The sequence below is a fragment of the Epinephelus fuscoguttatus genome, linkage group LG8 (genome assembly GCF_011397635.1).
Source record: "Epinephelus fuscoguttatus linkage group LG8, E.fuscoguttatus.final_Chr_v1".
Lineage (NCBI taxonomy): Eukaryota > Metazoa > Chordata > Actinopteri > Perciformes > Serranidae > Epinephelus > Epinephelus fuscoguttatus.
The window spans coordinates 17,719,452-17,746,032 of NC_064759.1; the positions used below are offsets into that span (position 1 = coordinate 17,719,452).

At 42.2% G+C, this 26,581-nt stretch overlaps 1 protein-coding gene across 1 annotated transcript; it reads left to right on the forward strand.

Moving 5' to 3' along the window:
• Positions 1-2,992: 2,992 nt before the first annotated feature.
• bcl3 (BCL3 transcription coactivator) lies at positions 2,993-26,490 on the forward strand. Its single transcript, XM_049584236.1, has 9 exons — positions 2,993-3,917; positions 4,672-4,792; positions 14,657-14,765; positions 21,870-22,071; positions 24,169-24,257; positions 24,377-24,454; positions 24,856-25,023; positions 25,532-25,625; positions 25,744-26,490. The coding sequence occupies exons 1-9, from the start codon at positions 3,386-3,388 to the stop codon at positions 25,860-25,862; spliced, it is 1,512 nt and encodes a 503-aa protein (XP_049440193.1). The 5' UTR covers positions 2,993-3,385; the 3' UTR covers positions 25,863-26,490.
• Positions 26,491-26,581: the final 91 nt, after the last annotated feature.

The window sequence follows — 26,581 nt, forward strand, 5'->3', positions numbered from 1 at the left end:
TTTATATACTAATGTGTAAAAGACATGAGAAGAACGCTGCAGATTGTATGATTTCTATCAACAGTCAGTGCACTGCTAGGCAAGGCAGCTTTATTTGTATAACACATTTCATGCACAAGGGCAATCTAATGTGCTTTACAGAGCAATAAAATATAAAACACAATAAAGCATACAGAAAATAGTGAAGAGAAAAAAAGATATGAAAGGTCAATTCAATACTAAATGATTTACAATTTTAAAAAATCAAAAATTAAAGTGCAGACAAGAGGTGCAAAGATAAAAAGATAATTCAAAATGATTTCAAATTGAGTTTGAACATAAGGTCGCAGTCATTACAGGTTGAAGAAGGCAGTGTAAAAAAGGTTTTTAGCTTTGACTTAGAAGAAGTCAGAGTCGGGTTTTGTCTAACATCATCTGGGAGGTTATTCGAGGTTTGTGCTGCATGATAAAATGCTGCTTCGCCGTGTTTTGTTCTGGCTCTTGGGATGGTCAAGAGGTCGGCCCCAGATTTACTCAGGGTACTAGAAGGTTCATATGTTACAAGCATGTCAGAGATAAATTTGGGTGCTGAGCCACAGAGTGATAACTACTAAAACCCCACACCCACAAGCCAGATACTTTGCATCCAGAACTTGAAGGCTATTCTTTATGTGGGACACACATAGGGTACAAATCATCAGATATTTTCAGGATTGCAATGGATAAATTATTAATGTCTAAATACCTTCAGTAAAGGATACATTTGTCATGATTATTTCTTGTGTCTTTGGTGCCACTAAAACATCACATGGCACGAGCATAGCACACAATCTGCACCATTAGACTGAGTAAACCAACAACCTCTGCTTCAACATCCACAAGAGGGAGACACTAACTCAACCACTGCTCAGCCATTTCACTGTTGCCACTAAAATATGACTGTTTGACCCATTTAAATGCCCCCAAATCCGTCTTAATTTAACTTCACTGAAGGGCATATATGTGCTTTAAAAATACTTTAAAATCTTAAGACTCAACAAAAGTACTTTGCTGGATTTTCTCTAGTTGTACATGCTGCAGTAACAGCTCCACGGCCTGCTGTAAAATACAAATATTAAAGCTACTAATCAGCAGCCAAAAAGCAGCAGTTTGCTCTGTATTGTTCAGATGTAGATTAATTATTTTGGAGATGTATTTCTAAATGCTTAGTTCAGAGTCTAGCTGCATCCTGCTTGCACCTTTGCTCTCCTGGCACAAGGGGGCCTCATGTTACCTCATGATCTGCATTGTTATCCTGCTACAGTGTCTCAGAAATATGGTACCCCTAAATATTAAAGGGGTATGGGTTTTCTCTGTGTACATAAATGTGCTTTTAAAGATTGCGAAACCTCAGTTAATGTCTCACTCATTAAGCAATGAACTCTGTCGAGTGTGTGTTCAGGTTGAGACTGGCCGTTATAGAGGTGGGCCCATAATTATATATTTATAAACAATGATACTTAATGCCAGGGGGGACCATAATGGTTGAGTGCCTTGACAGCTGCAGAGCATGTTTGTATAGTCTCAGGGTGTTTTAGGGACTTTAGACACCAAGCTTGACTTTCTGTTGCCAGCTCCACACTTCAGTGGAAAGAGGAAAGTCCCAAAGTGACCCTGGTAATCAGACCCTGGTCTGAGGGTGGCTCAGGATAACGTTAAGGAGATAGATGTAATTTGTGCGTGGGTGCATATGCAGGTTTATACGTGCATTTATGGTTTGTATTGTGATGTGGTAACATGGCCACACACAGGGCAGCAGTGACATTAAGTCACTCTGTTGAAGAGGGCATCTTCTCTCTGAATTCTTCTTCTATTCTCCTTATTCCTGCTTTTGGGAGTGCAAGTTTAGCTCTGATTCTGCAGCTTGGTGACATATGACCAGCCCGAGGCAACAGATGAACTGACTGACACTGTGTAGCTGATTTACTGCAACGTGCAAAATCTGCATCCTCCAAAGGAGACTACTGTCAAACATTATAGAGTGAAGCATAAAGTTTACACGAGCTTTTACGTCTTGTTTATTCATAGTGATATGAATTCACTTGATACAGAACATGGAGCATTTATGAGTCTATTTATGAGCTATTACCAGAAAGCTGTCATTTGTAGACAAGTATAATCAGCTGTAATGTGCCACAACTGAGACAATATTGTCTGCTCTATAATGAGCCTGAGGTGTGAAAATCAACGTTCTCTCTGCTGACTTAAGGCACTGAAACGTGAACAAAATAACATTAAAAAAATCCCTTCCATGACATCAAGAGGGCACAGAAAAGTTCAGAAAGGAAGTTTAAGTTTCAGTGCCTTTCTGTTTTTGTTTGCCTACTCTACACTGATCTGACATTAACATGACTTAAGCATGATAATACGCCCAATTCAGAATAACAGTATCATTTTGCAGACTGCATGTTGTTAAAGTCTTTTCCTTGTTGCGTTCTCTATAAAGTAGGAGTGGGACAGTTTGTTTCTGCACTAAAGCAAAGAAATAGACTTTACATTAAGTAACACTTTGGTGACTGTATTTGCAAAAGACTTCTCTTCATGCTGTGTGAAACTAGTTTATGTTAAGTGCTCCTCATGTTTGGGAAAAGCTAATTTTGCATTTGGCATCTTGACTGCGTTTAAATTTATTCCTGAAGCTTTTATTATTAACATGACTGAACCATTCAAAGCAAGAAATAAAAGTGTGCCTTTGAACACATTCAGCTGAATTCATGTTAATAATTAAGAGTGCATTAAATTGCAGATGGGGTAAACGTTAAGAGTAAAAACCATTGACCCAGACTGAGTCATTTTCTGCACCGAGACATGACCAAAGCACCCGAACCGAGAAAAGCATCGATCCTTGAACTTCTTGAGAAATTCAGCCTTAGTTGTTTTGAACTTGAATGCAAAACAGGCAGATGTCAGAGAGGTCGGAAATGCAGAAATTATTATGAATTCAACGAAGTGTTGTCTCTTCTCCTTCCTGCAGTGTAATTTGCCCTTGAGCGCTAATCGCTTTCAGTTTGGGGAAAGCACCAGTCAAGTGTCACTGTGCGTTCATTAAAAGATGAGCGCTGCACTGTACCTGCAGTTGTTACCATAGGTGCGCTGGGATACACATTAGGAGCTATCTACACCAAACTTCTATTAGCTCTTCTGCGAAAATACATTTGCACGCTTATCTAAAATACTTAAGTGACACTAATAGGAAACAGTGATGATTTGATCGCTGCCCATTTGATTTCATGGGGATGGGAAAGGCGCACTATTGGCCACTTTGGATGGAGTGATCCCATAAACTGTCACTGAACGTCGACAAGTTTTCTTCACGCGCACACACCTGAAGCTTCTTCAGATCCTGAGCGCCCTCGCCCCCCGGTTGATGCCGAGGATCATGACCATGAACGGTGACCATCCGTCGGTTGCCACCGCGCCGCTGGATCTGCGCACCACTAACCGAGAACGTGGGAGCGCCGGGTCGAGGACTCCGGACTGTAAAAGCTGCACCAGCAGGGACGCTCGGGTGACGGACGGCTCACCTGCACCACCCACGTGCACAGGGACGGACAGTTTGGAAATACGCAGTCCCACGGTCAGGAGCGTCCCGGGCTCAGAGACCGGTGCTCCTCGCAAACGGCCAGCGGACAAATCTTCCTCCAGGCTTCCTTTCAGGAAGCGCCCGTTTGTTGTCGAGCCGGAGACCCAGAGACAGTCACCGGCTCCATCAGAGAGCGCAGACCGCTTTTCCCCTGCGGCAGAAACGGACTTCACAATACGAGACGGTTTTACTGGGCGTTTGGAGAGAGCCGCGGATGAAGGCAGGTTGGGAGCAGCAGTGATTCCCAGGCGGGTTGACGAGGCAGCACAGAGTCCAGATAGATATCCCATCCGCTTTTTGCACCAGTTTGATTATGGTAAGACATGCTGGCCAACATTCACTCTATTATATAACTTTTTTTTATTATATTCTTTAAGTGTTTTTACCCATATATGTAATAATCGGGTGTTGAACTTTGTTACACTTCAAAGGTTTCATCTATAGCACTGTATTTCTAAGGAAACCATAATTTTGTATGTTCAAAATAATCAAGCTGGGTATATATATGTGCATAATGTGTGTCTGTGCACCCTGTTGAGCGAATGTTAAGTGGGAGATGCAGGAACATCATGACACAACCTGCAGGGGCTCTCTAAATTATCTTATTTTGGTACATGACACTATTTTGGTTTTAAGCAACACACAGCACACGCTCCTCCTTACTTAACATGTTGGGTCACATTGTAACACTGTGGTAGAAAAGGCAGCAGAGTTGCAGGTGATGCAGCACTGCCACTGAATCAATGGGAAAATGTCCAGTCAGCTATTCTGCAGCTTTTCTTCTGCATGGACAAAAGTAGCTCACTGGGTCAACTCACAGCCTAACTGAATAGTATGCACACACACACACACACACGCACACGCACACACACACACACACACACACACACACTCCTACATGCACAGTTGCACACTTCCTTATTACAGAAAATGGCTTGTGTGTCAGGGCTGTGTTTCCATTATTATATGTATTTTAATAATTTTCTCTTTTTCTTCTTCCTCTTTGCCTCTCGACTTTTATGTCTCACTCTCCCCCTCTGTCTCTTTCTCTCTGTGTCGTTCCCACTCAGTTCCATACCCAGTGTACTGTTTGCCCCATGTCCCAGAGCCGCACCGCCCTGTGGCCCACCCAGCTGAAAACCTGCTGACTGCTATCAGTCTGGCTACACGTCAAGATGAGGATGGAGACACGTATGTTAATGTCTTTTAAATGGCTTAAGTTGGAAGTTATGCCACATATCCAAGTCACTGATGCATACAGTAAACTTAAAGACTACTGTGATTCATCCTTTATGTTACATTACATAAGTAAAACTGGGATTATACTGCACCAGTTAAGTGAGTTTGTAAACAGATGTTTTCATAAAGACCCTTTTAGGTCCACCATCACAACAACGTCATTTCATTAGCTGGAGGCAAAGCACGACTCTCCACCACAGGGCTGTAGGCTACGTAGGACTTTTAAAATGTCATATTGTTGTGTTATTGAGAGCCAAAATAGAAGGAGTCATGACTCAAAGCTTAAAATTTATTACATACCAGCCGCCACTGCCTGTCAACAAAAACAAAGACGACTATGGTTAAATGCGATGAGACGAAAGGACTGGACGGAGACGATGATCAAAAATGCTCTCATGTGCAGCACACACTTCATATCAGGTTAGGGAAAAAGTATTTCCTGTTGTAGGGATAAACAATGTTGTGCGTATTAAGGGTTATCATGTCCACCTCATCAGAAATTGGGGAAGTATTAAGAGGAATACTGTATTTCTCTGTAACGCTAACTTTTTAGCACATTAGCTAACATTAGTTTCAATAGCAAAACAAACCGTAGGAAACCGTTCAGGTGTTGTCTCTCTTTGTAAGATTGGCACAGTAATCAACCACAAAGCCGACATCCTGTCAAATCATCCATCCACTGAGTGAGAGCATACGGGTCGGCTAGTCTGGTCCCATTGGTCAGTCTTTACTTATTCAAGTAACACTCACAGTTCTGGAGAGTGAGTGAGTGACCTGACATGGTGCGTTCGTAGATTCAGTGTGACGCTCTACATGAAAAAGAGAGCCCTGTTGGACGAAGAAACAGAGCGTTATATACCTTTATAAATTGACTAATGGTTACGTAAATCACACATTCACTCCACTCAGCGCTCTGCTGCTACGTCTCCCCGTACAGAGTTCCGGGAGTACGCTCTGCTGCTCCGAAAGTGTGGTGCTCAGGATAACCAAAGGGTACATTCAGAGAGTGGTTCAAATTTAGGAACGGTGCAGTTTGTGCCAAAGTGCGCTCTGACACTTGGAATGAGTATTTCTGAATGCATCATCTTCTGCCATTGCCTAAAACAAGCCAACAGAACTAGCTAACTAGCACTAGCTAATGTCTGTAGAGAATTGTTTTGCCTCCAGCTGAGCGACGCCCACCAAAAAACATCATACTGTTGACCAGTTTTGCTATTGTTTAACGTGAACACATTCACAAAGTTCATGTAACATGGTGTGATTAACTGATATACATATGGTCATTTAGGGAGTGAAGTATTCCTTTAAGTTTTGTTTTGTTTTTTCTTTAAAGTGGTAACTATTCATGTTTAAAGTTTCACACATAATCTATGTGTGTTCATGGATCTGGTAAATCTGTCTATAGAGCTGCATCCTCCTCTGTGCGTGAACCATTAGATGTTTTCCACAGCAGACATTTTAACTTGTAGGAGTAGGTATTACTATTATTAGTATTCAAACGTCCCTGTAAGCCGTCATACTGTGACACTGTGCTCACTACCAGGATCCTGAAATTGCGGCAGCTAAATGGAATTCAGCCATCATTAATTTTATTCTTTACACCTCATCTTTTCCTACTGTGACGTGTTAAAATGTCTCACATGATAAAAGTTCTGTGACATTTCAGCTGGCATCATAGCTCCGTACCAGCCAATAACAGACTGCAGTTCTGCACGCTGCCTCTCTGCAGGCCTGACACTTTTACTACTTGAACTATCTTCTCAAGGGGAGACCGTCGACACGGTCATAAAGAGTGAAATTGAAATGGTCACGTAAAAAACAAGTTAACACAAGTGAGTCACAGGGATACACCCATAAAACACCAGTCTCAGCAAGTGAAGATCTGACCTCATAAACAAACTTCTGGCATTGCGCAACCTGGATGTGGTTTGTGAGGCATCTGTAATATCATCTCAGTTTATTTGTTATGCTCCCTGTGACTCACCTGGTTGTTCATATTGAACAGGTACAGTCAGTGCCCCCTTTATATCCAACTGTTGTTTCACTTCCTTTAAGGGAACCTGGTACAGTGTAGATCAGGAATGATTCACAAAGTGTCAGTGAAGGTTTTGATCAGTCACGTTAACCTGGACACTGTAGCAGATGAGTCCGTGCTGCTTGAGTCTATAATTTTGAGTCTCTCAGGGCGTAGGATTGAGAGTACCGTACACAGGACACTGGAGGAGTTCTCGAGACCACATGAATGCAAATATTAGGCTTTAACGCATGGATACTTAACTTTGTGTAAAGTTTTAACATCCACCCACACACTAACTGAAATGTCAAACTCATACAAGAGTGCACACACACATACACACACGCTCACACACGCTCACACAGAGTCATAAGACTGGAAACATAGCATGTCCAAGAATTAAATGACTTTGATGTTGCGGTTTCAAAAAGTATCAGCATCATTTGCATCCATTCTCGTGATGACCAACATTTAGCAGAGCCATAAGTCCCGTGACAAGTCACAGCTGCTTATTGTCCCATATCTGCCCGAGAAACTCATAATCACCATGACACATCCCCTATTAACAGATAGTGGCAAGGAAATAAGTAGAGTGCAATGTTAACTACGCTAACACTCACAATAGCCATGATAAACGGTACTTTTTTTTGTTTATATATACTTGTATTATGACAATAAATTGTTGACATTCCTCTCTGGAGCGTCATACGAGAATGTTATCCAAATTTGCAATGCAGACACAGATCTAAATGGAGATATTTTATTTATGAGATTTAATGCACCAAAGCTGCAGTGCAAAGACTTTTCAAAAATCTGGCCCCTTTGCGATGAAGTGGAGACCTCGGCAGGCTTCTGCAGTAACTACTTGTTGCTCTGTGGTCGTCTGAAACTTTGTGTGAATTCTACAGAAAGAAACATTCTCAGCCCCCCTGTACTTTTCACACCGTCTGTATGTACATGAGTGTGTATGTGTGTATGCGTGTCAGCATAAAGTGAGTGACGGGGAGCGTGCGCGTCCTCTTACGTCAATAGGGCGTTCATCGTCTGTTCTCAGCGCTGCTGAGCCCCTTAGTTTCGGGAAAACCAGTGAGTGCTCAGTTTTTAAACACGATTGCGGTTTTTCTCAGGTGTCTCTGTCTCTCTCTCTTTCTTCTCTGTGTTTTTAAATGAATGGGCTCAAAAAACCCAAACATCCGTTCCTCACTTCCTCATTTACCGCTTTCTTTCTATCAGATTCATCTCTCTCTCTCTCTCTCTCTCTCTCTCTCTCTCTCTCTCACCTCTTGTCACTTGCTTATCCACGCTATTATTTGTACACGAGATGTGCTGATTGTCTTACAGCTCCTACAAATAAATTCCTTAGGTGCTTCCAGTCAGTCAGTGCATTTACATGCATAAAAACACTTTTATATGCAGAGTTTGGCAACACTCTGATGATTGAAACTGTCATCTAACACCTTTACTGAATCATTACCTTACTTGCTGACTTGGATCATTTTAAATCACCATGTCATGTAAACCCAGAACTTTGATTTTTAATGATGTTGTAATTCTGCATATGCTCTTAACCACATGTAAACTTTTAGAAAAGACACAAACACAAGAGACTAAAAGTCTATAGCCACACTAGTGGTTCTGTAAGGTGAAACCAGGCCCCTAGGAAGTGAGCTGGGCTTTCAAGACAATTTTCATAGAGGCCAAACAGTGGAATTACATCTTCGGGTCCATCATGTGATGCCATTGGGCCCCAAAAGACTTTTTTTCCCCCATAGATTCAATGATATATTTGATCCATTTAGACTGACAACATTTCCAATGTCAAGAAGAGCTGCACAATCAAATCATTTAACCTCCATTCAAGTTAGCAGAGGGCTAAACTGTAAGTTAACCACTCTTACTCTGTGGGCTCAATGATGTGGAAGATACGGGGTAATTTCAAACAGGGGAAGTGAAACTGTTTTGGCTTCATGTACCTTTCATGCCAACTCCATGCCACCTTTCATGGGAATAAACGGGGCCTTGCCTTGAACGCTGTATCTAGTTCTCGGTATACATCCATGGGGCGTACACATGATTTGAATTAAATTCTCATGTCAGCATGGCAACGTGCTCACAATTACAGCGCTAACTTGCTGATGTTCAGTGGATAATGTTAACTATGTTCACCATCTTAGATTAACATGTTAGCGTGCTAATATTAGCTAATTGGCACTTAATGTAAAGCATATTTATGGTCGATGGAAATGCAGTTTTTGAAATGAAAGGTCAGCAGATCATCAAAGCTATTACTGTTTATGAATGTGTGTATCAAATTCCATGGCAATCCATACAGTAGTTGTGTACCTGAGGCCCTGATCACACAGAAAGCATTTTAGCAGCTGGAGGCGGGTTTTTGTAATAGTTTTAAATGAGAATGAACCTTTTTGTTCCCAGTTTTTGAGTTGTGATGCGCTTCGTGTTTCTGCACTCTTGGGGCCTTTTGCTGGAGCGAGTTGAACAAACTTCAACTCAGAGCGGAAAAGCACCCCACGTCATCACAGCTTTTTCCCCATTGTCCAATGGGATGACTTGAGAGCTGGGCCTTCTGTGGTGGTCACAAGTTTATAGTTGGTGTACAAAGGAGGAGAGATTGGTGGTAGCGGTTGCTGGGTGTGCAGAGCTATACGGCCCCTGAGTCATCCTAAAATATGCCTGGAAATGGCCATCATTGAGGAGAAGCTCCTGGACCAAGTTGTGGTACCCCCACGTGATCCACCCTCTTTTTCGGGTCTCATTTACCCACACAGATCTCCGTTTCCCTGTGTCCGCCAAACTACTGGGTAGTACCCTCTGCCTGTCCATTTTAGTAACAAGCTACTAATTACTGTGTAATAAATAAATGAATAAATTCACGGCAGATTGATTACATGGTGGCATTCAATTTTTAAAAAAAAAGGCAGTGCAGTGCGCCTTTCTGTGTGATCAGGGCCTCATGGCGCCAGAGGAAAAGTTATTAGAATTCATCTTCTGGGAACTATGGCTGTCTGAGCCAAATCTGATGGCAGTCCATCCAATAGTGATATTTCAGACTGGACCACAGTGGTTGCACCAACTGACTGACATTACCACCATACAGCCACGCCACTAGCATGACCAGAAACACTCTATAACGGCAAATAACTGAACACAACCTGCACACATATCAACACAGCAACTTACCACCAGAAATGGAACTCTACTTACTGCCTCTTAGTTCGCAGTGCGTGTTCTGCAGACTGCCACACATCCTTTAGGGCACTAATCTGATCTAATGATGGTACTGATAGTAATTAAGGTATTTCTGTTGATTGTATATGTTCACGTATATGTCAGACAGCCAGTCACTCGTTCCTTTTTCACACACCGAAGCAACTACATAGGAAAAAGATGGTGTTTGCTTATGGTGTGAATGAGTCCACAGTCCTCCTCCGACTTGTTTTGCTATCATCCAGCAACGCTCAACTGTGGCATGAAAGAGTGAATCATACTATCTGTGAGATTGTGTGTGCTGTGCTTTGAACTGCTTTTGCGAGCCCAAGTTTTCTGAGGAGCTTTCCGACCTGAGATGTGTGCAGATTAATGTTCAATATCCTGTATCATCCAAGAATGGAGCTCATATAGGAGCTTCAAAGGGCTATCACTCACTCACTCACTCACTCACTCACTCACTCACTCACTCAATAACTGTCTGAATCAAGATTAAAACTGAGCACATTACTGTAAAATACACTATGATTGCTTTTGACAATGAGTTGTTACCGTTATGATGGAAAAACCCCAGATCCCACCATACAACAAACTGCTTGCTCATCCAGGTTTCCCCCACGACCACTTTATCCACAAAATCTGGAAGTCGTGGCATTCCTTGTGACGAGCATAGCGGACTGTAAACCGTCATTTCTTGTTAACCGGACTGTGGGGCGGGCTCTCTGCTTCTCTTTTGTTTACTATTCACACCACTGACACATCACCTCATTGCTCAGCTGGTCCACAGACCACAGCATATGTTAAGGCTTAGTCTGAAGTTCAGCTGCGTCCTTCACCCTCCATACCAAACAGGATACCGCACGATGCTGCCTTCTCTCTCAGCCTTCTTCTTTTTTTTTCTCGCAGTCTCTTTTCTTCTCACTCTCTCTCACACACACACACTGTGACTGTCAGTAACGCGGCAGGCTCGGGACTCCTGTCTGCGTCAGTGCCGCTGTGCCTGGGGTTATCTGGGGCTGTGGTCTGCCCCACTTCCAGGAACTAGAAACAGCACAGTTTCATCTTAAGAGAAAAAGAGAGAGATGGATGCAGATAGAAGAGAGTATAACAAGAGAGATAGAGTCACTTTAGAAGTAGGGGTGTTGCAATATACTGGCACTGACGACATTTAAAAATTAAATATTAATATCATGTTAATAAAACACATCATGATGTCATGTGTAATCCAGCACCTCTTAAATCGTTTGTCTTTTTTTTATCCATTCTCGCTTTGTCTCCCTCCTCCAATGCTTCTAGTTGCCTTTTCACCATCCATTAAGTGTAATTGTTCTTTTTATATGATTTCATACAGTTATGGTTACAGACTCACTCCACCTCCCTACACTTGTATTTTGAGTGTAATTAATTTGACAAAAGACAGAAAATATAACAAACAGAGTTGAAGGGGCTGTGGATGAAATTCAGAGTGTGTGAGTTGTACACGGTTCTCAACATGGAGGTGGCTGAGCTATGCTGCTATCACCATAAACAGTGCTGACAGAGCTAATGGTGTTAACCATGCAGGAACCAAAGGGTGGGCTGCTGCCGCAAGAATACTGTCCTGATATCGGCGGTACCTGCTGTGTGATTGCAGTGCAAAGCGGTTGCGATGAGCTAGCCAATGTAAGACACATGCGCTAACATACATGTGTGCCCGGACTTGGTTACCCCAACAAACCACTGAGGTAGCTTGACTTCATTCTCTGCTCAGGACGTCATTACTCTGCCGTATCTTTACATTGCAAATAGTGTTCTGCTACACTGATGCTCTGAATGTTGCGTACATTCATTTAAAGATGAATTTTACCGGATACCATATTTTTTCAATTTTATGTATAGATGTCATAGGTGGCACGGTGATGCAATGGTTAGCATTGTCGCCTCACAGCAAGAGGGTTCCTAGTTTGATCCTTGTGGTGGGGGAGCCCTTCTTTTCAGTTTGCATGTTCTCCCCTTGTCATTGTGGGTTTCCTCCAGGTACTCCAGCTTCCTCCCGCAATCAAAAGACATGCAGGTTAGGTTAATTGGTGACTCTAAATTAGCCGTAGGTGTGAATGTGAGTGTGAATGGTTGTCTGTCTCTATGTGTCAGCCCTCTGATAGGCTGGTGACCTGCCCAGGGTGTACCCTGCCTCTCGCGCAATGTCAGAAAATGAATAGATATCATATATAGATATTGCGATAATATCGTTGAAGTGAACTCTTTTGGCCACAATAATCATGTCGGCTCTAATATGAAGGCAACTATTGACACATTATTTGAGCTCAGTGCTTTGAGAGATAAGTATCTAGGGTGGTAGTATGATTTATCACACCATTTGCAAAAAGATTTATTGCTGAGACTCTGCAGGGGCTTTTCAAGGCATGTGGTAGGTGCCAATGAGTGTACAGTACATGTACAGTAAATATGATTAATAAATCTTGTGTTGTTACAGATTTATTCACAGTGCTGAGTTCAGTTACAGGAACACACACCAGCTGAGGAAAGAACCATCACACTCCCGCTCCAATGTGCAGTTCTGCTTTTTCTGCTGTTCGCTCTGATGTCAGGTGCAAATCATCTGATTGTTTATTGCAGTTGCAGCTCTAACCTGCTCGTGCACATCAGCATGTAGTTGGAGAGTTGATGTCCTTGCTGGCTCATGCATGTGCACTTATGCATGTATGTGCACATGCACACATTTTGCACTTATTTATTGGTTTAGTTGAGTTATATGCACCGACATAGCAGAGCCTTTGTTTTTCTTTCCCTGCAACCACCAAGTGAAGGTTGGCACATGCTTATCCTTCAGTTTAACAAACCGGAGGCATTATTCTGTTCATACTTGCCTTCATCAAGTTGCAAAGAATCTGAATGTTTCCACTGTGAATATAGAGATTATGTAAGATGTTTGGTTTATATGTGGTTGGAAGAGATAATTACAGTAATTTGATACTGTTAATAAGGCACATAGATAGATTCCTTGAACCAAACACCAGCCGTGTGTAAATGCAGAGCTCAGCACTGTATGTCTGGGTGTCTGTTGTTTGCTCAGAGAGGTCTCTTTAATCTATATTTTTTTCAAGCAGGAAATTACCATCATTAATGACTCCATGTCAGTGGAAGTGCTGCAAGTGCTGTTGTCATTATAAGAACTTATTTTCTGACCTCAAATTCTGTGCAAGGGTGCTTTAACTTCTCAAGAAGCGTCCCTGTTTCCTGTGACATGATTATACTATACGTCTGATTTTGACTTCCCCATTGGATGAAGCTTACTGAGTGTACATACAGAAAGCCCCTGCAAAGTAGGTTGGCTGAGGAGTGCTACTTCACACATGCAGGTATCAAGAACAGGTGCTCTTTGGATCCAAGGACATATGTGACCCAAAAGGAGGGAGAAGTTAGACTTGTACTTTTCTTTGTGATTAATAATTCATAAACAGAAAAATATTAATGCACACTGCTTTGCAAAAGTTAAAAAGCCTTTAATATTTCGGCATGATGCCCAGATGAGGACTGTGAGTTGAAATGCGTAGGCGCTAAGCCCATTTATTAAAGGCCTTTTAACTTTTGCAAAGCAGTGTGCCTTGGTTTTTGTCTGGTTATGACTTACTGATCACAAAGCAAAGTACAAGTGTAACCTCTCCCTCCTTTTTTGGTTACAGAAAGCCCCTGTCAGAAACCATACAGCTTAATGGCTGGATTTCACAGCACACAGAGCAAGATAAAGAATGCTGCCATTGTTACTGACAACAGGAAGTGACATAAAATCAGTCTGGCTCTTACTGGAAGCTGCTTCTTCTGACAGCATGAAAAGAAAAATGTGAAAACTGCTATACGGTGTTCTTTAGCATGCCCTCCCCCCGCTTAGTTTCCTGCCTTTCCCTGTCCTAAACTTTGGCCTGCGTTTGTTCTTTCGCTTCACGTATAGACCATAGATAGTGGTTTCCCCTTTAGTCTTGATAAGGGTGTGATAAGGGTGGTGTGACTCATGCCTGTACATTTGTGGAGCTCCACGGTACAACTGCCGTGGGATAATTAAGAGCAAGCAGAATTTGTTACTTCTGATTTCAGAAAAACTAAAGTCTTTCGCCGGTTAGATTTTAAAGGCGAGAAGAAAATGTGTGATGTTTCATCAGCATGAGTGATATAGCTATATACATTAGAGCAACAGTTTCTGCATATCTTAGATCAGGATAAAGACAGAAAGCAGAAGAAACCTTGCCTGACTTGGTCCAGGGGCATCAACATCGGCCTACCAGCAAATCAAAAGCTGTCAATAAACATGTTGTATCTCATGAGTTCAATCCATACGAAAGCCATGTATGTGTAAAACAAACTTTTAAAAAATTTGGCGTAGCTGTGAGGTTGCCAGGTAACTGGCTGAGACGTCAAGAAGACATTTTGCTTCTAGTTTCTAGATATAACTTGAGCTTTTAAAGTGCTGGTGTGGGGTTTTACAGTCAGACCCACTTAAATATCCTTTTGCATAATCTCTCTTTCAGCTGTTGTAGAGTAAAATTATTTGTGTCTGTTGTTTTTTTGTGTATCCATTACAGAGCCCTCCATATAGCGGTGGTGCAGGGGGAGTTGGCCATCGTCCGCAAACTGATCCAACTCCTGTTGTTGGCTCGCAGAAGCCTTGATGTCTACAACAACCTCCGTCAGGTAAACCAAATGCACTTTTGATACGCATGTGTTACATTTCTGCAGCACACTAAACAAAAATGGTACTAAACAGTACCCAAAGGCAGCTATTTGGCTCCGGGAATCTGTTTGGTGCTATATGGCACACATCTTAAGGTGCTATACAGCAGTGGTTCCCAACTGGTCCAGCCACTGAGTCCAGCTTTCTCTTAAGTCATCAGTTCAAGGTCCACACAATTTAATATATTCAGCATCACACTTGCATTTGGCCATGTCATGGAGCTAGTTTGCTGTCTCTGTCAAGTAGCTGTCCGTTTGTCACTGACTCTACAGCAAGAAATGGCACTTAAAAAAAACAGCTTTGTGCCTCCAATTCACTGTGCTTTAAAATAAAGCATGTTTTGTACAAACCTTCGCAAGTCACTTGCGGTCCATTCAGAATGGACCAACAAACCACTTTTTTTTGTACTATGACCCACCAGTTGGGGACCACTGCTGTATAGCACATTTGTCATATAGTTCGACTACATAGAGCCATTAGAGGTGGCAAATACTACTATATTGTTTTAGATTTTTGAGATTTTCTGTATGCATGCAGTACTAAACTCTTATTGAGGAATTCAATATGTTACCCTTTCAAGCCTGGAATATTAACGTTCATGTGGGGCAAAGGTCAAGAGCCACTCCTTTCATTTGTTATCCTCTGAAAATACACCGTTTGCAGGCTATTTTAATGTCATGTTTTTATTTTTTTGTCCCAGTCAAACTAAACTCAACTCAACTTAAAAAGTTGTTTGTGTGGCAGCAGTGCTATATAGCACCTCAACCCACGCAAAAGAACTTGTAAGGGACCAACATTTTTCTGTGTGCTATGAAAACATACATGCATGCACACATAGCTGCTGTCATTACATTTACAAATGCAGAATTCAAAATCAATAGTTTGACATTTGTGGGAAAATATTGCCCTCCTTTCCAATCCACATTTTTTTTTTTAAATGTTTCAGTTCTATTTCGCAACACATATGAAAGAGGTCTCGGTCTCAGTCAGTATAACATAATGAAAGATAGAATAGAAATGAGAAGGGAACTTCTGCCCCAGACAACCACAGTGTGTAAAATACATTCCCCGTGCCGCCTCACCCTTCTGATAACAGTAACATGGAAAAGAATGAAAGAGGAAGTGCCTTGGTTTCCTCCTTGCCTTGCACTGTGTTATCACACTCTCTTACAGTCATCGCTGCTGATGGTTATGCAGTGGAATTCACCCTTCCTGGTTTCTCCACCTGCACTTGCCTCAAGCCAAAGCCAAGCACATGCCCGGAGGGACTACATGTGTTTTCCAGTGTTTTGTTTTATTTTGTACATGGTTTTCTAGTGTTCGGTGTCCCTGTAGGTAGGGATTTTTAGGTTTTGCATTTTGGATTTGCCATGTTGTGAAATTCAGATGAGATGATTAAGTGGTGCGAAGTGTGACTCCCATGAACTCTCATGAACCCAGCATTCATATCTCATGTCTTGGCCTCTTAACTCAAAGCACATGAAGAGAGTGGAGAAATGACATGATATCATGTCACTTTAAACTCATATTACATTTGCTTTTTTCTTGACTGACTCTTTGTCCAGGGCAACTTTGACTAGTTACAATGATAATAATGGGCAAAGGGTCTTTAAACTTTCACTTAGGAGAGTAGTCTTATGAAAACTGACTGTACCAGTTACAGTGTACCTTACTGGAATGTGCACAAGGAGTAATCTTTGAGTGTTTCCCAATCCAGGGCTGTCCCGACCACTGGCCTCAAGCCAGCACTCTTCCCCTCTGTTGTCTCCACCTTCTCTGCATTCTGCCAGCTTTCTCTTTTTCATCCTTCAGCAGAGAAAGCACCTGAGTCGTGCAGAGCTTTAGTTCTCAATGCTGGAGTTTCACACCACACAGGACACCACAGGCTCGCTTACCAGAAATAACGCTTGTGCTATCATTGGTTGTTGTCTTTCCTCATCGCTGAGGCTTGACAGAATAGGTTTTGTGATATCCTGTGTAAACCCTAGTATGAAAATGCATGCACGCGACAAACACACACTCACAAACCTTTTTTTCACACACTCACACATATTATGCCAAATGCATTTCCAACCCAAAAAGGGAGATTTTCAGGCCCAAGTCCCATCACAGTCATTTGCCTACCAGATTGTGTGGTTTTAACTACCAGGCATAAAGACTTCAAAAGGGAACTTTCTATATTTCAAAACATAAAGTTTACCAGACAGACTTGAAAACACTTTCTGGCATCAGCCAACTTCCCAAAGATATAGTAAAAAATAAAATACAGCTCCTCCAATGTTGATGACAAATCCTGAGTTTCTGTGGTTTTGCGTATGGAACTTTTTGACAGAGTGTTACTATCAGTACTGTAACTGAACAATAGTGCAAGTGTCAGTGCTTGATTTGCCTTCCACTCCATGAACTACTATGATGGTAGAGACAGCTGTTTGATACTCCCACACTGGTCATGCTATCAGTGTGGCTGCACAAACACACAGCGTAGTAGTCAACGTTTCGCTGCTCTCCCCACAGCTGATGGTGTAGTGCGTGGCACTGACACTAGTGGGGTTTGGGGACTGAATCTCCAGGGGCCACCTACACGAAACATACTGTTATGGTCATGTGCTTTAAAGACATCCACCAAAGTGCGTGTGTTACTTCTGCAATGCAGCATGCAGATGATCCGTAACAATTTATAATCACTTGTTTAAAAACATTTCTGCAAATAGTCACATTCACTGAACTGTAAAAATCTTTTTGTTCAGATTTATATCAGTTCTTTTTTTTCCCCAGCTTTTATGTGCTTGCTGGTGGCATGCCTTTTTTTAAATGTGTGTGTGAGTGTGTGTACACGAGTGAGACATCTCTGTGTGTTTGTGTGTGCTTTAGTATCCTTGTTCCGAGAAGTCACATGACTCCCCCCCCCCCCTCCCTTGCTTTGGGCTGTTTCTCAACATACCTTGGTTCAATGGGTAGTTTACGGGGACTTTCCCTTGCTGCGCGTCTCTCTCTCTCTCTCTCTCTCTCTCTCTCTCTCTCTCTCTCTCTCTGTCTCTCTCTGTGCTTTCTCTATCTGTCTCGCTCTTACTTCAGTATCTTTTCTTACATCTTTGGCCGCATATATCTTGACATAATTCAGGGTTTGTCACCATAACTGATGAACTGACTGGTGTTATCAGAGTAACGTCAACAACACTGACGTAAGAGCATGTGATGTTTATTTGTGCAACAGGACTTGCTTTACGCTATACTTTTCACCACAGAAGAAGACTCTCTGTCTGTTGCCTTCCACCTCTCTTTGTGTTTGGCTCTGCCTACAGCCCGGGGCTGTTCTTCGTGCCCAGAAACCTCCTCTCATCTTTTCACCTCCCGAATGTTGAGCTGCTCATTTTGCAGGAATGCAAGTGTGCAAGGACAGACCCAGGGGAAAGAGAAGGGATTTTCCCTTGTTATCCTGTCTTTCCCCTGGACTCCCCTCTGCCGCTTCCGCCTCTTCCTCATTCCTCCATCTCTCCGCCCTGCGTCCCCCCCCTCACTCCCTACCCACCCTTCCTCTTATCTTTGCTGGATTTTTGTTTGAGTCACTCTGAAATCCTTTACAGGAAGCCACAGCTAGGCTCTGCCAAATTTGAGAGGTCTATTTTTAAGGCCTTAAAAGGCCTTAGTGTGGAAGGTACTCCTGGATTCTACCATACATGTTTCATTAGTGCTGTGTGGGGTCAAAATAGTAGTATGGCTGCTATTCACAGTGACTGATTATAGGAAGTTCAAGAAATGTAGATTTTATAGGGGATATGATTGTATGTGCGTGTGTGTGTGCTCTTTTCTGTGTGTTTCTGTATCCGTAAGTGTGTGTGTGAGTCATTGGATTCAGGGAAACGGGAGATGAACACTGGCATTGACACACTTGAGGAATTCCACAAAGGCACTCTCCCACTGCTAGACTACTTTTTTTAATAGTCTTTACTGGAACAAATGCCCAGCACGCGCACGCACACACACACACACACTCACACACACACACACACACACACACACATACACACACTCACATACAGTAACAATAAAGCAAAAGTGAAACTTGGAACAACAATCTGTTCCCGATTGCTGCGCTGATTGTGTAACTTGAATAGCAGCTAAAAAAGTCCAGGTTAAAAAGACTTCCCTTTATGACTGAACTGTTGCGTTGCTGAATTTAAACAGAAGTTTTTCAGTGACTGGAGTTGACATAATTATCGACAGGATGATACATGCTGACCTCACCCAAAGGAACATCCTAGATTGCTCAAGTGTATCCAATCAGCACGTCCTCTTGCAGGCAAACACCTAATAAATGTTCCTCCTTGTTTGGATATACTCACACAGTCTCATGCAAGGGTTGTTGTTGTTTGTTCTGTGATATATGGTGCAAAGGTCTCATCTTTGACAGTCTGCTGTTTTTTTGGACTTTGATTTGGTTGCTGATGACTATGAATATTGGCATTGTGGGTGGGTGTGTGTTGTGTGTATATGTGGGTTAGGTGTGTTTGTATATATGTGGGAATAGGCACGGCGCACACATGCCTGTATCTCATGATCTTCTGATGTTTAATACTTCTAATTTTAGCTGACATGGTTCCTCCTTGTTTATTTATTTTAGGCGTTGGCCCGTCCTTACAGGCATTGTTGCTTTTGTGTATCTGACCTTTAACCTGTAGAACAGGTTAGAGATGAAAGCAGGCCTTTACTAGAAATAACAGCACTCTTCCGCCAACCTCACTTACGAGATGTGCTAATTGTAAGATTTTGTAAATTCCTACCTTGTTATTTTTCCTGTCTTGTATCTGTTACTGCCAACACGGATCTTATGATGTAACTTCTAGTTAGTCCGGTTGGCAACAAGATATATGAAACACTTGGCTTTCTGGCTGAGCTTTAGAGATCATACCACACTCAGGTCTGATCAGTTAATATGCAGATATTTTTTCATACCTTCATACCCTCCTGGCATTTCACCAGGTATACAGTATATGACGGTACTTGTGTTAAAAAAAACAATAACAACAAAAACGTAAAAGCTGAGCTGCTGGTGATAGAGGTCATATTAGTGTGTATGTCATTGTCTAGCCTACAATGCTGTGTTTCTAATATGCAATTAATCTACTTAGACAAGTCTTACTTGGTTTAAATACTCATGTCCCATAGAATAATGAATAGATAGGAAATAAGCGCCCTACTTGCCGGACGACCTGATGACACTTGTTGCTGTGGCGGATACTGACACATAAGATTCAGATTCAGATGTCTTTATTGTCATTGTGCAAACATACAGGAGCAGAATGGAATGATCAGTGGGCTGAACTGAGATCATGTGTTGAATAAAATGATGTTGCTAATTAACTGCTTTTGTAGTAGAACAACGTGACCTAAAGATAATGTTATACATGGCAATTCCCCCACATAGGCACAGAGGCATATTTCTTTTTTACTAGTTCTGTAACGTTATCCCCACCACTCGCAGTTGACGTCTTTCTTAGCTCCACTGCCTGTTCCATCAGTGGAGATTGACCTCTTGTGGCGCATATTGTGCACTACATCACATCAATACAGCATCTCTGTATCAGTTTGAAATTGAAAGAGGAGCAGGAGAGGAGAAAATCATACCTTTGGAATTTCTAAATACAGTATAAACAGTAATACCTTGATACCACCCAAGCATAATGCAGCTACAGCCATCTGCCAGTTATCTTAGCTTAACATTTAAACTAGAAACAGTGGTCCAGTGAGAGGGCTCTGTCCAAAGGCAATGAAATCCAACTACCAGCACCGAGTCACGAAATACTCAGGCATATATGCCTGTAAAATGATGATTTGTTGTTTTTACACTTTGATTAAAGAAACAAGATGTGATAATTAGTGAGATTTATAGGTGTTTGTCAAGTTTTGTTATCTGCAGGCAGTGCCAGGCTAGCTGTTTCCCCGTTTTCAGTCTAAGCTAAGCTAACTGTCTCCCTGCTCTCGCTCATAGACTGTATCAAATAGTGGATGTAGCTACCATGCCGTCACCCATCGGTTTGTGGACTCTCATTTTGAAGCCTCAGATTTTGGCGTTTTGGCCGTTGCCAAAAGACTGTGAATCTGACTCATAGATTTAACAATGCCTTGCAAACATCCTGTCACTCAAGCAGCCCTGTTTTTGAGTTGTAAGAAAATTCACCCCCCATACAGTTGTCATGAATGTTAAAATTAGCTATAGAGACCAAAGCCGTTTGTTGTACCAGGCTGTAAACCTTGTTTATTTCTGCTTTCTGCATTTTAACATGAGTGTCTATGAGGACTAACTCGCTTAAGAAGCCAGGAACTGCAGTTTTGGCACTTCATGTTAGCTTTGTTTTTCAGCTCCAGAGGTTGCCTCTTGCTGTGGCTTCATGTTTGCTACATGACATTTTATTTTTATTTATTTATTTATTTATTTATTATTTGTACACACATAAAACTGCAAAAAAAAAAAACAGTTTAGTAAAAGAAATAAGAAATGTGTCAGGAGAGGTCAAGAGCCACAAACTTATACAAACAGACCTCCCCAACTTGAGGAGAAAAAACAGACAATGAAAAATTAGTGACAGCAGACATGATATCTTCTCATTTAACTCTCCACCAGAAAGAAAAGCGTATTTTTACAAAATGTCAAACTGTTTCTTTTATGGATTTGTAATTTTGAGATTGTCAAAAAAAGCCTTGGGAGAGGAACTATATTAGCATACAGTAATTGCATTTGGTGAAATTCAGGATCTGGGATTTCCACTATTAGATGAGCATTTTTAGTCAGAACAGTGACACTAACATAGAGACTTGTTTCGAAATAATGGCATCCATGCAGGGTAACAAATCTATTTATCTCAAATTTTAAGAGATGGGAATAATGTCTTGGAGCACTGTTCAGCATTAGTGGGGGGTTTACGCTTTTTGAATGCCGTCTACTGTGCGCTGCAGTGTGAAACATGAAAACTATTTTGAGACACTGTGTATTGGCTTTTGTGGTTATGGACCTGAATAAACTGGTTTGTCTAAACTGTCGTTTTTGCTGTCATCCTCCCCCTCAGACTCCACTTCATCTGGCAGTGATCACCCAGCAGGCCAACATGGTAGAGGCTTTGTTGAGAGAAGGGGCCGACCCTGCTGCCTTGGACCGTAATGGCCAGACGGCGCTCCACCTCTGCTGCGAATATGAGCAGCGTGACTGTCTATCTGTCTTGCTCTCTCGCTCCTCATCCTCCACATGCCTGGAGATCAGAAACTATGAGGGTAAGTTGGGGTCTACAGAGGAGGCCCCTCAGTCTGTATAGAAGTTGCTCTCAGATGACTGACTCGCTCTTCTCATTACGTTATTTAATCTGATAAAGGCTTGTGCTGGACCATTTCCTCCTTAGTGATTTTTATGTGTTTAATTTAATGAGTACAAGCAAAGCCATTATCATTACGCTGAAGTTTTGGGCATCGTGGTCAGCTGCCTTTTTCTCACTACTCCATATGTGTGTAACCAAGTTTATATTGACATCTAGAAATTGCAGACACTTTGACATCAGGTCATTTACAGTACATGTGTGAGCAGTAAAATAGTGAACAGCCACAGTCTACCTTACTAGCTTGTTGGGGGCTATAAGAGATGTGAAGCCTTTTCAGGTAGGTGTGGGGTTGGTTGCTTTTGGGTGTGTGGGCAGGAAGAGAAAAGGACGTGTCCTTCCTTTGTGGTCTTGTGTAGTCTCACATTGTCACATCACCAGCGTATGCCTGTGATGTTAAAGCACAGGAGACATTAGTGTGAAAGTAACAAGTCTGGGTACAGAAGAAAGTCCCCAAAATACACATAGGCTCGTCTCTCTACAATTCTATTTGTGGAGCAGGGATCAGATCTAATTACAACAACTTCAACCAAATAGCAAAGTCTACTTTCATTTTAATGTAATGGAATAATTTCCTGTCTAGACAACACAGCTTTAAGAGTTCTAACAAAGGTGAAGAAAGGTGAACATATCACACCAATACTCAGGTCTCTTCACTGGCTTCCTGTGTACCACATGATTCAGTTTAAGATGCTCCTGCTAGTCTATGAATCTTTCAGTGACAGAAACCTCTCGGCCTGGCTCGCCATCTGGTAGCAGTCTGCTAACCAGTCCCAAAAAAACATGGAGAAGCTTTAAACTCACTTTAAAGGCCCAGTGTGTAGGGTTTAGGGGGATATACTGGCAGAAATGGAATATATTATAATAAATGTGTTTTCTTTTATGTATAAAAGTATGTATGTATAATCACCTGAAAATAAGGATCGTCGTGTTTTTGTTACGTTAGAATGAGCCGTTTATGTTTACATAGTGAGCGAGTCCTTGTCCACGGAGTCTAACATGTTGCACTGCCATGTTTCTACAGTAGCCCAGAGTGGACAAATCAGACAATAGCTCTGGAAAGGGCCATTTGGGTTTTTGCGTTTGGCAATGAACTGAAACAGCATCGGAAAAACACCCATTTTTACGTGAAACTGCCTTATTAAGTGTTTTTACCGGTTTAAATCACCGGGTCCATGTGCTTTGGAAAGGAGGAGACCTTTGCGGATAATTCAGCTCCTGCAAAAAAAAAACAAAAACAAAAAAACAACAACTCCTGAACGTTTGGATCTTAAGTTACCAGAAAAAAAAAGGTGAGCACACATTAGCATGTGCTGGGCTAATGTCAGAGAAACCCTGATTTGTAATGGACACTGCTTTATTCAGTGTTTTTACAAGTTTTAATTACCAGGGGTCACCAGGCGTGTGCACAAAACGATGCCTAAAAGAGGTGTGCACCACTTCCCATGCAGAAGCTGCGATCTATAAAAACAGAATTGATGGGATAAACTTTGACCCATGCTCACAAACATTTTGGAGACGGGAAATTGGTGACACAGAAGGTGAGGTGGAAGCCTGATTGTAGAAATGGTTGAATATTTTTTGATGCACGCCACTTTGGCTTTTGTCCGTACATACATTTGTAGTATGGATCTTATGCACTATATTATAAATAAGACACCTGGTCTGTTTGTTTGGAGAGGAGGAGGCCTCTGTTGATAATTCGGCAATGAACAGTGAAGGAATCCAACTGGCAGTTCACGCTTGGGTCATGGGAGGCGTTTCAGCTAGTTGCAATCTGCAGTTCTCGCTGCTAGATGCCACTAAGTCCTACACACTTAAATGTTATGCCACACACTGCCTGTGTCTCTGTGTACTGTGTGTGGAGGCAGTATGTGTAATAACAGGTTTACGCAGGTGTGTGTATATGCATTTATTTGGACTTATGCCCATTGTGTGTACATGTGTGTCTAAATTGGTTCAATATGAAACTCAGGTTCTGCTTCGTCCCTGTTCTCAGGTTTGAGCCCTCTCCATCTGGCGGTGCTGCGGGGCCATAAAGATTTGGCCAAAATGCTGCTGGACGCAGGCGCTGACATCAACGCTATGGTCAGTCCCTGTGCTGCACTGACTCAGCACTGACTAAGTTTCACAACTTCACAAATTTAACATTTACCGTCTGTGCATCCTCTGACTTTTCCGATGGTGTTTTTTTATACTCTCATCAGGACATCAAAAGTGGCCAGAGTCCTCTCATGCACGCGGTGGAAAGCAATAACGCAGACATGGTCCACTTCCTCATTGAGGTAATGAGGGTGTGTGGGCAGGGAGGAGGGAGGGGAGAGAGGGGTTGTGACTCAGCTCTATTTGATAAGTCTGGTTTTCTCTTTCCAGCTCGTAAGCTGCATACTAAGTTACTATTCTTTTCTCGTGTATAGATAAGGCCTTCAAAGAATCGGAGCAAAACATTAATAGTATAGCTTTATTATCAGAGCTTAGCAGATGTGTTGTACATGGGCAGAATTATCTTCTCTCCTTCCTTCATCTCTCCTTTTAAAGCTTTTTCTCCTCTTCATCTCTCCTATCTGTTCTCACTCACCCTCTCCATGGATCTGTCTTCTGTTTCACTTTCTATGCTGAACTGCGTCTCCTCTGGCTTTCTTTGTGAATCACATCTGTGTCAACTTCTCGTGTTTTTCTCTTGCAGAGTGGCTGTGATGTCAACAGCCAGTCATACAGTCGGAACACAGCCCTTCACAGTGCCTGCGGCCGGGGTCAGGTGGACACGGTGCGGCTGCTGCTGAAGAGTGGAGCTGACAGCAGTCTCAAGAACTACCATAATGACACCCCTGTGATGGTGGCCAAGAACAAGAAAGTGAGTGAGGGGACAACAGAGAGACAGAAAATATGCAGTATGAAATAGACCTAGCTGAAATGCCATTCTTACTCTATTGTTTGTCTTTTCATGGTTGTGAGTTGCGGCATCAGGACAATTTAGATAAAAAAAAAAAATTAAAATGAACTCCCAAAAAAAGGTGACCAAAATGACTGAACGACTTCTTTGTGATTGTCCAAATTTTCATTCACACACTGTAATTTTACGATGGAAAATCCCACCAATAGTTCAGTTACGTCAGAACAAATGCAACCATTGCAAAACCCTCTTGACTCAGCTCTGGTTAGGATAGTCAAAGACATGGTTGAGGCCAGATGGGAAAGAAAGTGTGTGCATCCTTCCCTCTAGAGGACAAACCTGAATGGTGCAGTGTTTTCTCCACCAGTGTTACATGCTCGTTTGGCTCAAGAGCTGTTTGTTTGTAGATCAGTGTGACACTCACAGGTCATGCACACAAGGTTGTAACAGAGTGTAAATATTTTTGCAGATAGCAGATGTGTTACGAGGGAGAGGCTCCAACCAGATAAGAGATCAACACTGTGTGTCTGTCTCACCACATCGGAGCAGCATAACAGAAAATGGTAAGAAAATGCACACAGTTAACACACACACACACACACACACACACATACACACACACAAGTACACACAGCCAATTAAATCCCAGCATTTGATTTGTACTCTTTGCCTCTTCTTTAGGGTCCCCATCCCCCAGCCACAGTCATGGGTGTTCACCGTCGACTACGCCACACACCCCTCATTGCAGCAACTCCCACTCTCCAAAGACTCCATCCATGCTTGTATTTCCATTTTACTAGCTCAAAGTTACTGTCCAGTGCAACTTGCAACTACCTCTGCACAGCCAGCCAACAAAGAGACTTCAGTGCCCAAAAGGGATGATAGGCTGGCAAAAGACTGCAGCTGAAATACAAGCTAGTCTTCTTTCCCAGAAAAGACAGTCACAGCTGCAATCCCTCGTCGGGTTTTGATGCCTGGACATAGTGTCTGCAACCTCTCTCCTCATCCAGCCACTGCTGTGGGCACCCCAGTTGATGACTGGGACCAAACTAGTGACTGACAAGCTGCTGCAGCGCTCAACTGGATTTCTCCATATGCATATATGTAGTAGCAGAAATGTGCCACTGCATGCAATGAAGGCTGAACACAAAGGAGTGCTTTAAAAACTGCCTGGAGATTTCAGTTAATGGTGGAGCTTTTTTTTTTTTTTTTTTACAGGGGACAGAAGAGTGATGACAGGAAATGAAGGGCAAGAACATATTTAGACACCCTATGTAAAATATATGCAGTCTGCTTACTGGAACTGTAACTTGACTTAATATTGCACAGTTTAAATCCTTCTATCTGTCATTTTAATAACCCACTCTATGAGCCTGTGTGTGTGTGTGATGCTATATTGTAAAAATGTGTAGCTATTTTTATATAAAACGTGTCCAACAGAGTTGAGTTTTGTCTTGGTTTTTGCAGCTTGTCTCTCAGTAACATTTGAGAATTTGAAAGCCGTGCTGTGATTGGTCGG

What these genes read in the sequence shown, in the direction of transcription:
- bcl3 (XM_049584236.1), top strand. Translation starts at nt 3,386, where the DNA reads ATGCCGAGGATCATGACCATGAACGGTGACCATCCGTCGGTTGCCACC. An exon ending in CAAGATGAGGATGGAGACAC is followed by an intron (nt 4,793 to 14,656) that starts GTATGTTAATGT and finishes TATCCATTACAG; the next exon opens with AGCCCTCCATATAGCGGTGG. An exon ending in TGGTGGCCAAGAACAAGAAA is followed by an intron (nt 25,024 to 25,531) that starts GTGAGTGAGGGG and finishes ATATTTTTGCAG; the next exon opens with ATAGCAGATGTGTTACGAGG.